The following is an 11,732-nucleotide window of genomic DNA, read 5'->3' on the forward strand; positions in this document are numbered from 1 at the left end:
GCACGCTGCTGGGTCCCGCCGGGTTGGGGCTCCACGCGGCGCGCGCTGAGGCTCTTGCCGGGTCTCGCCGCCGGGTCGGGGCTCGGAGCAGCGCGCGCTGCGGCTCTTGCTGCGTCCCGCCGCCGGGTCGGGGCTTGGAGCAGCACGCACTGCGGCTCTTGCCAGTCCCGCCGCCGGGTCAGCGCTTGGCGCGGTGCATGCTGCTGGACATTTTGGAGGGGCAGCAGCAGCCGGTTCCGGGCGCTGACAGGCATCTTCCTATTCCATGGCGCCATCCAGACCTGCTCCCACCACTACGGCTTATTTTTGGGGTATGTCTTATATTTCTTCAACTCAGGAAAATCCTGCCATGGCTTATTTTGTAGGGATGACTTAAAATATGAGAAACACGGTAGAAGTACATGCGCTTCAAATTAAGATTATGTTTAATATTTTTTGGAGATGTTTGGGCAGTTTTTTGGAGACATTTTTGAGCTAGCTTTAAACATTACATTCAACTTCAAATACTGTGACTTGGATAAAAAAATTAAGCTGCTGGTTAAATATATGGTTGATTGCGGGGTGGGGAGTATATTGCTTCTTGTGCAAGTATTGTAATGCTCAAATGCCTTTGACAGTTTCAGTACTCCAGTCGTAAGGAATAATTTTCTTCACCTGAGTAAGGACACCACACCATACAACCAGCTTTCCTATTTGCAACCTTGTACTCCCTCAACTCCATTCCAAGTGCGTACTGGATTACCGGTAACCTTTCTAAAATAAATGACTCTGAAAGCACATTATGAGATAATGAAGGAAACTGATCCATAGTGGGTGCAACCCATTCTTACGGACAAGCAAGCAGTTAGGAATTTTTATTGTTCGATCACTTGTTGTTTGCTGTCCTGAACTCCTTTGAGAGGGATGGTGGGATATAAATTTAAGAAAGAAAAAATGTACATTTAATGTTTCATAACATGGTTGTCTTGTATTAAATATGTTTTGTTTCTGGGCTAACAGTTTTGATGCTATGCCCTTTAAGCTGTGCTTGTAATCTGCAATGTGTTGACAATTTTATATGTCAGCCCCACAAGGGACCATCAGAAATACCTGAACATACTAGTAAGAAAGAATAGTAAATAAATATCTTAACATATGTTACTTTTGATGTGTATTTTTTAAAATTCAGATTTCAACTCCTTCACTTAAAAATGAATGCATCAGTATTAAAGGAAAATGGTACACTGTGTTGAAACAAATTGGCAGGGGAGGATCAAGTAAGGTGAGATTTTAAACGCAAGTTTTAATTCATTGGTAACTGTTGCCTGCGGAAGGTGGTTTAAAAATAATCACTGACATAACATACCATGTCATTGCTTCCCCTGTCCCCATCTCTCTTAAGCAACACCATTCTCTTTGTATTGTGCTTGTAATAGGTAGCTTCCCTTACAGGCTAAGTTCAAGAAGGTCCCTGACCTTGGTGTACTTAATATTTGGGAATGGACTTAAAAACAAGCAAAGCTGGTGCTTTGTATTCCTTTTTTTTTTGCAGGTGTTTCAAGTACTTGATGAAAAGAAGCAGCTTTATGCTATCAAATATGTCAATTTAGAAGAGGCAGAGCAACAAACTTTAGAAAGCTATAAAAATGAGATTGCACACTTAAATAAACTTCAGCAACATTGCGATAAGATTATCCGACTGTATGACTAGTGAGTAAATGTTTTTACAAACCCTACTTAATTAAAAACACCTCCCAAGTGTCATTTCCCATATATGACCTCATTTTCATAACTTGTTCTAGTGAAATTAGCAAGAAGAGTATCTACATGCTGATGGAATGTGGAAACATTGATCTTAATACTTGGCTTAAAAAGAAAAAAATTAACCCATGGGAGCGGAAGAGCTTTTGGGAAAATATGTTGGAAGCTGTCCATACAATCCACACACATGGTATCTATAAAAGCTTATTTTTATGTATTTGAATACTTTTACTGAACCTTTCAACACTCGCTGTTCACAGGAATGGCTACCAATGAATTACTAGTCAATACATTAGATTTCTATCTTTTTATGCATCCATAAACTGCTTTGAGGGTTTTTTTTCTACAATCAAGCGCTATATAAATCTGCCTCCTGGAAATCTAACAGAGAGGGACATATGCTTTTGACTATTTGTTTGCATTGCCTTAACTGTTTATATAACTATAATACTTGCATACTTTTAAAAGCGCCATCTACCGTGTTTCTCACAAAATAAGACGTGCCTATAAAATAAGCCATGGCACGATTTTCTGGAGGCAATAAAATATAAGACATACTCCCAAAATAAGACGTACTGGGGTATTGTTAGTGGTGGGAGCAGGTCTGCATGGCGCTTCTGCAGCGCGTGCCTTGCTGAGCCCCGACTGGGTCGGGACTTGGCGCGGGCGTGCTGCTGTCTCTCCCGGGTCCCGCTGGGTCGGGACTCGGCGCGGCGCGTGCTGCTGTCTTTGCCGGGTCCCGCTGGGTCAGGACTCGGCGCGGCGCGTGCTGCTGTCTTTGCCGGGTCCTGCTCAGTCGGGGCTCGACGCTGCGCCGAGCCCCGACTGAGCTGGAGCCGGCAAGCACAGCAGCGCGCGCGGAACTGATGCCAAAGTCAGGAGCAGACTTAAGCACACCAGGAGGAAGCCAACCATGTGTGAACCAGTACTTGTGATTTCTTTCCATACAAACCACAAACAGAAACCATGGTTGGTTTCCGCCCATGCACAGCAAAATCAGGAAGGAGTAATGGGCAGATGTGCTTGGCAGTGTATATCAGAATTCATGCAAGTTATCTATTTGTATTACGTGAAATTGAACTTTCGTTATGGTTTAATGTTCAGTGTGAACCAGGCTAGTAGCAGCAATTGAATGGAGCATTTTAATTATAACATTTAATTATATTCTGGGGAAAAGTAGTGTCTTGTTTTGTAAATTAACTTGAACTAGTTCTAATCTGGGAATATGTTTCCAAAGGGGTTTTGTTTTGCTTTTGTTTTGCTTTGTTGTGCAATGAAGGTTAGATAAAAACCTGTTCCCTCTGTGGAAGTAAATACTGTACTGTAGATTTCTTAGAGGAGGGTGAATGTCACAGCCAAATTGCAATCTCCGAGGTCTCTTATCATAGCACAAAATGACTTGGCTTTTCCTCCCATCCTTGTGTGTTGGCCAAGAAGGTTTGTAGGATGGGTGTGAGAGCACACAGTAAATGCACATATTTTTAATTTGTACTAATTGAACAAATTTTAATTTGCAGGTATTGTTCATAGTGATCTGAAACCAGCAAACTTTCTGCTAGTGGATGGAATGCTAAAACTAATAGATTTTGGCATTGCAAATCAAATGCAGCCAGATGTGACGAGCATTTTTAAAGATTCACAGGTCAGACTGTTGGGGCATCCTTGTGTTACCCTATTATGAATAAAATAGTACAAATGTCTGTTTTCACAATGACGGGACATCAGGAATGATGTGAGGGGTTTGGTGGGTCTTGATTTGTGTTTGCCTGTTTTAGGCAGGTTGCAGGTCTAGACATAGTCATACCGGATGGTTTCCCGGGGTGTGGACTACAGGAGTCACAACTACCACAGATGAAAGAAGGGATATTGCACAAAAGTTCATTGGAAGCTGCCTTATACAGAGTCTGCTCTTTGGTTCACCTAGCTCAATATTGTCTACACTGACAACAGCATCTAGCTCAATATTGTCTACACTGACAACAGCATCTTTTGGGGTTTCATACCATCTTTTCCAGCCCTACCTGGAGATGCCAGGGATTAAACCTGGGGTCTATTGCATGGAAAGCATATGTGTTATGGCATAGAGTTGCAGCCTGAATTATGTCCGGTTGCTGCGGAAATGTTGCAAGGTTTAGGTTATATCTTGGGTGTCGGCATCCAACAGAGATGTATCGCAGTGTATACATGCAGGGCATATCCCACTTCAGATGGGTCTGATAAGAGGATTCCTAAAGGGTGAAATAGCATAAAATGTCACAGAGTTAGAGAAATACTGTTTTGTGGGTTTTTTAAAGCTAGGAAATAGTTAAACATACTCCAGCTCATTTAGAATCAATATGTACGTAGCAGAACTAATCCCTTGACAAAGTTTAAGAGGTGGGGAGTGGGCCGTATAATTTCCTCCTTCTCTCCTGTCCAATTTAACCACAGTCAATGGATACTTTGGTTCAGACATTAGCTATGGCTCCTATTTTACCAAAGTTCTTAACCTTCTTCAAATCCTGGTTAAGCATAGAATCTGATTAGTCTTAACCATGGTTAAAATCATTGTGGCTGTATTCCTTAGCTTCAGTTAAGGCAACAGAAGGAATTTTCTTTGAAAGGGCAGAGCTGTGGAGAGGAGGTGCACAATCCCACAGAGCACTCTCTTAATTACTGTAGCTCTGTTACTTGAAACTGACTCACCAAACCTGACAAAAGTTGCTGGAGGCTTTATTGGGGTGGAGAATTGGGCATATAGTGTGACAACATCATTTTGAGAACGAAGATTTTTTAAAAAATGTTGATGTAGACATCGTCTGAATCATTCAGTGTTGGATTAGAATCACTGAGGAATTTTGAAAATTGCCTATATTACTATTTTCTCTCGGATAAGTTGCCTTAAACATTATGTTCAGAGCTTTCTGAAGTTTCCTAGACAAGCTTGTTTTTCTGTTCTAAAGTTTCGAATGAACTATAGCAGGATTTCAAGAGGATAAATTTTAAAAATGGTTTGTGAGCATTGTTTTTCAGGGCCCTTTTTAGAGCAATCTTTCAAACAAAATATGAGATTCTATTTTTAAATTATCAATTAATTACATGATTATATTTTTAATTGTTACTAGGTTGGCACAGTTAACTACATGCCACCAGAGGTCATTAAAGACATGTCTTCCTGTGGTGAAAATGGAAAACCAAGGTCAAAGGTAATAAATACCCTGTGGTTGAAGATCCATACTTTGGTTTGGATCTTACTTTCTAAATTTCCAAAAACCCAGGACAAAATAATTGGGTTGGGGTTTTTTTGTATGCAGTGATGTGAATAAAGCAGTTCCAATTCCAATTAAACTTTTTATTGCACTAGCCATAAGCCATGGCATCATTCAGAAGGAGAACAAAAAACAACAACAATAACCATAAAAATCATCGGACACCACACATACATTAAAACCACGGTCACGGCTACTAAAATTATTTGTTGGATTAAATAGAATAGAATAGCAGAGAGTGCTACTTTATAAGTAACAAAGTCGTCAGTGTCGCTCAGCAGCCATTTCACCCTTTCCACCCTATTCAAATGTGTTCCATTCGTAAACAGGGGGTTTATAAATCGGTCTCTTGGGTCTAGATATAACAGGCACTGCAATAAATAACGGCACAGGTCCTTGACACAGGGTTGTCCACACAGATAGTCTCTCTTTGTAATGGACTTTGCCGTACCGTCCATCCAACACCGCCGAGGGCATCGATTGGAATCGTAATAAAGCAGTTAGAAAAGGGCTTGTATGGGCAGTGTGGTGTGACGGTAGCAGAAGTTGAAATAGCATCAAATTTAGAATTGATCCTGAGTTTAATAAGAGCTTCATAATGGGTTATATCCAGTCCCAGCATAAAGACACTCAGCCTTACGTACTTCTTGGGTGGCTGGCAATCGGGATCCTTGGGGAATGCCTGAGATGTGGGGCAAGAGACTGCAGTAGGAATGGGGAGAGGGGCGTCAGATGGAGGCGGCTTACTGTGTGGAGGAGCAAGTGTCCTTATACTGGCGCTAGAAATTTGTGAGAGGAAGAGCTAAAATGTGAAACTAGCACCTTCTGCAACTACATGGGAGAGTGAACTCTGGGGAAAGGTTAACCCTACACAGCCAGCAAAAATACCGTAGAGGTCAGGAAAACATGCCTACATATATACACACGTACATAATTTTTGGTGTGGGTTTCCTTTCCACAGTTTAAACCATGCTCAAGTGGCTTACAACATAAAAAACATTACTACCACGTAACGAAAGTAATAATAAGAAACAATTTCTGCAAAAAACGCAAGATCTAAAATAAAGGTACAAACAGTAACAGCAACAATGCCCCCCCCCCCAATAAAAATCCCAAACAACACACCAGCCCAAGAGTCTGTTCAGCTTTGTACCTGGAGTCAGTCAGGGCTCCGCCTCCCAGGCCAGGTGGGAAAAGGCCTGCAAGACAGGTCTCCCAGGACTCACAGCCAAGATCCTCTATGGCCGCCTCAGCAGCCTTCCTTCAACCAAACCTTATTTCTTAGGCCATTAATGTTTATGCAACTTTTAAAACAATTAAACTCGCTGTGGTCTCTCTTGAAGTTAATTTTTTAAAAAACCTTGTATAACGATGATGTTAGCCAACAGAAGAGCCAAAAACACTTCAAGGTTTTCACATGCATTTTCTAAGTAATTTGTTAAGCAGCCCCATAAAGTATTAGCATTCCCATCTCGCAGATGGGGGTATGAGGTGAGGAGCAATTCATTTTACTATTTTGCAAAATTGGTTCAGCCAAAGACACGTGGGCTTAAGTGAACAGAGTAAAATTGCCCTACATTAAGTTGCCTATGTTCATTTTCTTCTATAAACTGACTCCCATGCCAGCATGTTAAATATACACAAAACTGAGGCTCCCGTTGTCCATATTCCTCCCCTTATTCTGAAACTAACCTACCTGTACTCATGCTGCATTAAAAAGCAGACATTCCAGTGTAACAGGTTTATGTTTCAGTCAGTGCAAGGTAGTATGAGAGAATCTTTATAATTGTATTCCATTTTCTGTTGATCCCTTTCCAGGGCATCAGTTTCTTAAACAATTTTTATAAGCATATTATTCAAAAATTTAAATGGTCTGCCTTTGAAGCAATGTTTCCATTCTTTTAAATTACAAAACTGATAAAGTAGATTTCTCTGTGTGGTTTTAACTGTGTACAAATTACTTTTCCTGACAATTAACACCCTACTTTCGGCAACATCGACGCAAAGGTGTGTCATTGATCAGATTTTGAAATATAGATGCTCTCCTTTATTGCTTAATTGTTATGCTGCTGCACCAGGTTTTATAATTGATTGCTTATTCAGTTGCATCACATATGTTAATGTAATGGCAATAGCTTCAAAGTAATTGTGTTAATTGTGTGAGGAACCTCTATCTATTATCTATCTATCTATCTATCTATCTATCTATCTATCTATCTATCCTTGCCTTTGTTTTTAGATCAGTCCAAAAAATGATGTATGGTCATTGGGCTGCATTTTATACTGTATGACCTATGGAAGAACTCCATTTCAGCACATAACAAATCAGATTGCAAAACTTCATGCCATAATAGACCCTAGTCATGAAATAGCATTCCCTGATATTGCAGAAAAAGACCTCCATGACGTATTAAAGGTAACCACCTGTGTAAATTTGTACAATATCATTTTGTTTAGCAGTCTTAATGTATATATCAAACAGTTCCTGACTTTTTATCATTTGTTGCTGAGGGGTGGGGGACTACATCTGGGCTTGGATCCTGAGAACCATGAAAGGAAGCTAACAAAATGGGACTTTCTTGGTTCTCCTCCTCCCTAACGTTTTCTCCCCCTGCCCAAGGGGAAAGTTTAAAGGTCCCCCTGAACAGCTTGCAGTGGGGCACAGACAGGCTGGTGAGGGAAGGAAGAAATTGCTCAAAATCTGGTAGAAGGATCTCTTCCTTGAGAGGGTTTTTGGGGAGTGGGATGGGATGGAGCTGTAGTGCAGAGGACAGAGACAGGAAAGAGTACATTTCACAAGCTCCTTTTAGATAACTAGCCTATTGGAAAGAAGGTAGCGTTCTGCTTAATCTTAGTTTATTACCATCCATTATCATTATCATTATCATCATGGTTGTTCTAACATGGCCAGTTTCTTTACGGGGTTGATATAACTTTTATTCATTTAATGCATCATTTGGACCTACTGTTTATTTAATCCTGTGACATAGAACAGTAGTTTCCCCAGCTTTCCCTCCCACGGACCACTTGAAAATTTATAAGGGTCTTGGCAGACGACTTAATGGGTTGGTTTTTCTTTTTATCTGCCTGTTGTAGCAATTGTAATGCTTTGTGCTAGATGCGGTATGATTCTTAATTTTATAGCTTCTCTTAATACGTTTATTGTATTACAATTCTGTAAATTGTAATACAATAAGCATATAAGAGAAGCAGCAAAATTTAAATTGTAAGTGTTCTTTACAGAAACTGCAGGGACCGCCTGAATAAGCTGGTGGGCCATGGATCACTTTTGGGGAAACATTGACATAGAATATTTACAGAATGCATTGCATTGTGAAACAGCAGGCTGAATCTGATGCTACAAGGCACAAGCTAGATTAATGGAGAGCACTTTTAGTTCACTAGGGATACTTTTCCTATATAAAATGTGGAAAACAAAGTTGAGAAATAATATTCTTTAGAAAACTGAATTTTATTAATTCCATCTTGTAACTTCTCCCCTCAGCGCTGTTTGGTAAGGAATCCCAAGCAAAGAATATCTGTCTCTGAATTGTTGGTTCATCCTTATGTACATATTCAAGCCAATTCACAAACAGGTAACTTTATCTGTTACTGAATTTCACTTTATTTCACCAGAGTTTTATATAAAGGTGTTCATTCTCTTGTCTAATACTCTCACAGAGTAAACAATATGCCTGCTAACCTAAATATATCACCATGTGCTCTGGTATCTGAATTTTCATTCAGCGTAGCTGGACATTTTAAGCATAACCAGATTTTAACATTTTTCTAGGGGGTTCAAGCACAAAAGGGACAACAGAGGAAATAAAACGCATCCTTGGTCATCTTGTTGGTCTGAACTCTCCTAACTCCATTTCTAGAGCTACTAGAGTAAGTAAATGTATTTGTAGCAGTGGTATTGTTACTAAGAACTTAATATTTATAATACTTAAAGCAGAAAGAGAATGTAGAACTGATACAGTTCCTATTTATTTTTATACAAAATAAAGAAGATACAAAGATACAAAACAAGACACATAAAAAGTCCACTTGGGACAGGAAGGTGTGTGTGACAAAAGTGTAGTGAGGAATGTTGTGTGAGATGGACAGGAGAGGAGGGTGCAAAAATAGTGAATTTGAGAAGCAGCAGATCTTAATAAGCAGTGATGAATGGTTTGGTGTGTAAAGAGAGGAAAGGCTTTCACCCTAACAGGGAGTGATATGGTATAAAAGAGAAAAGAATATAAGCTCATAATCTTCAAAGCAATGTGTTATGGCAAGTAAACAAATCAAACCAGGCAGTACTTCAAAATAGTAATATAAGGGAAATGCTCTCGCTTAAAAGAAAGATTTGGTTTGCATGCAGGAGGTGTTTAGAAACGAGAGCGGTAGCTCCTCCTACCCACCTGTTGAAGCTCAATCTGTTACACATTCATGGGAATTATTGGGTTGTTTCCAGTGCTAGGCCTACTCAGAGTAGATCCATTAAAATTAATTATATGATTGTCGTAGGTCCATTAATTTCAGTGGGTCTAATCTGAATAGAAGCTAGTTGAGTATAACCTATTATATTTAAACTATATGACGTTTCCAGCAGAAACTTCCCCCCAAGGCATTTTATTTAAATGATTATTTATTTTGTGATAAAAACTGAGAGACACAGTGAATTAAGGGATTAAGAGATTAAATAAACCACAGTCAAGGAAAAATCCCCGTGGGATAACTGGAATCAGCTTTTCATCATTTTATCCTAAGAGGTTGCCATTTTGGGGGTGGGCACTACTTGCAGCAAATCAGGATTATGACTATAGATACTACTTCTTGTCTCTATAAACAAGGCCACATTGTGGTGGCTTCAGTAAAACCTTCGTAAATTTACAAGCCTTGGATCTAGTTGGAATTCTCTAGGCATGTCTGCATTTTAATAAAAATAAAAATTAATAAACTCATTCAGTCATGTTGAGGTTAACTTTAACTGTTAAATGAGGCAAAAATTCATATTGGGCAAAATGACTGTACTCTGCATGGTAGTACTCGTCTATCACAGTGAAAATTCAGTGGTACTTTTGTTGTTGTTGTTGTTGTTGTTGCTTCTAGCAATACTTTTTTAGGTGCAATAAAAGCTGATGTGAGCATTCTTTTTAAGCCGAATACACTTTAATTCAAGGATTGGGTATTGACAAAAGTGTGCAAGTGAATAATCTTCAGTTTTATAATTTTTCATTCAGATGTAGACAAGTCAAAGGGTGCCCGGAGTAGACAAGCATGTGGAGCACTGGGGAAGGAGGGGTTAGATTCTGTGCACAGAACACCGTTGCTGGGTCACTTCCCAGAATCGGTATGACATTGGCTAGTGTGAGCATTCAAGCCCTGCTTATGGAAAGGATTTTTCACTGGCTTCTACATAGAAATGGCATATTGACAAGAGGTCATTTATCACAAAAAGATCCCTTTCCCAGGGAGCTTGCAGTCTAAATTTCATCAGTGGCTGGGAGAGAGTGGAAGGAATTGGGAGCTAGTTTTTTTTTTTTTGTGGGCAAGGGGAGACAGTAGAGTGAGATTCGGGGGGGGGGGAGGGAATTATGTGAGAATTCAAATAACTATGCTATCAACTGGGGATATGGGGGAAGGGTTAAGTCAAACGCTCCATGCAAAATATGAGCTTTGAAAGGGGGTTTGAAAGAAAACATGATAGCATCTGATGATCTGATTTGCTTTTTTTTTAATGTTTCAGGCTTTATACGAGCAGTGCAGCAGCGATGAAGGTTTAGATGTGTCTGCTTTTGCAAACTGTGACAAGAAAACATGGAGCACAAAGTGATACATAAAGTTTAGCTTCAAAAAGTATTAATGAAGACTTGATAAGACTATTCTAGGCAATAGTTGGTCTGTTTAAACCGAACTGCCTTGCCTCTGATTGTTTTATGGTCTAAATGTTCTTTGTCATTTGTTTATCCAGTATTTGTATGTTGGTCTTACGGGACAGTCAGTCGTGATATAACGTCAACAGATTGGTTCAATGTGTGGATATTTGGGTACAAAATACAGATGAGGCCTTAAAATTTGAAAATGTGGAAGATATTTTGTTGCATTTCTTTAAATCATGCCCCCCAATGACTTTGGGTTAGAACAAACTTCATTTGCCTCTAGTATTTGCCAGTATTTTTCTTGGAATATTGACTTCTTTGTTTTCGTTTACTGGTGATGTGGGACACTATGAATTTTGCTACTCCTATACTCTGCTTTTTGTTTTATGCTGTTACAATACCGACATGGATTTGTTTTGATTTATAAATGACACCAAACTTTGTAATAAATAAAAAATGAATGCTGTAAATAATAATAATAATAATAATAATAATAATAATAATAATAATAATAAGATTTATACTGTTATTCCTAGAATGTGATTTTTTTAATTAAAAAATGGAAGAATTCTTCCAAAGTTAAATAGCTATAAGTATTGAAATACTGAGTACCTTTACAGTTTGGAAAGGTGACCAAAATAATCCTGTATGTGAAATCTTAGGTTGTCTCCAACTCAGCCGTGATAGCTCCTTTAACTTTTTCAAGTTCTCTGAATTTGTTCTTCATTAATGTCAAGATGGTAGACATTTCCTCTAACTATAGGCACAATTACGACATCATTCAGGCAAAGAGAAAGCATATTAAATCTGCATTGTATCTGAATAATTTAGTCCAGGGATTAACACCTGTTCCAATGCAGTTTCAGGAATGGCAACA

At 39.2% G+C, this 11,732-nt stretch overlaps 1 protein-coding gene across 2 annotated transcripts in view; it reads left to right on the forward strand.

Moving 5' to 3' along the window:
• The window catches only part of TTK (TTK protein kinase), a 32,799-nt gene extending 21,459 nt beyond the window's left edge, over positions 1–11,340 (forward strand). For both annotated transcript variants that reach the window (XM_035109536.2, XM_035109537.2), the window contains exons 13-22: positions 618–726; positions 1,169–1,261; positions 1,532–1,689; positions 1,782–1,930; positions 3,258–3,382; positions 4,845–4,925; positions 7,228–7,404; positions 8,494–8,584; positions 8,782–8,879; positions 10,723–11,340. In XM_035109536.2, the coding sequence (XP_034965427.2) occupies positions 618–726; positions 1,169–1,261; positions 1,532–1,689; positions 1,782–1,930; positions 3,258–3,382; positions 4,845–4,925; positions 7,228–7,404; positions 8,494–8,584; positions 8,782–8,879; positions 10,723–10,809 (1,168 nt within the window). In that variant the 3' untranslated portion in view covers positions 10,810–11,340. The remainder of the gene's footprint in view (positions 1–617; positions 727–1,168; positions 1,262–1,531; positions 1,690–1,781; positions 1,931–3,257; positions 3,383–4,844; positions 4,926–7,227; positions 7,405–8,493; positions 8,585–8,781; positions 8,880–10,722) is intronic.
• The last annotated feature ends 392 nt before the right edge of the window (positions 11,341–11,732 follow it).

Source organism: Zootoca vivipara, chromosome 3 (assembly GCF_963506605.1).
Source record: "Zootoca vivipara chromosome 3, rZooViv1.1, whole genome shotgun sequence".
In the NCBI taxonomy this organism is placed as follows: Eukaryota; Metazoa; Chordata; class Lepidosauria; order Squamata; family Lacertidae; genus Zootoca; species Zootoca vivipara.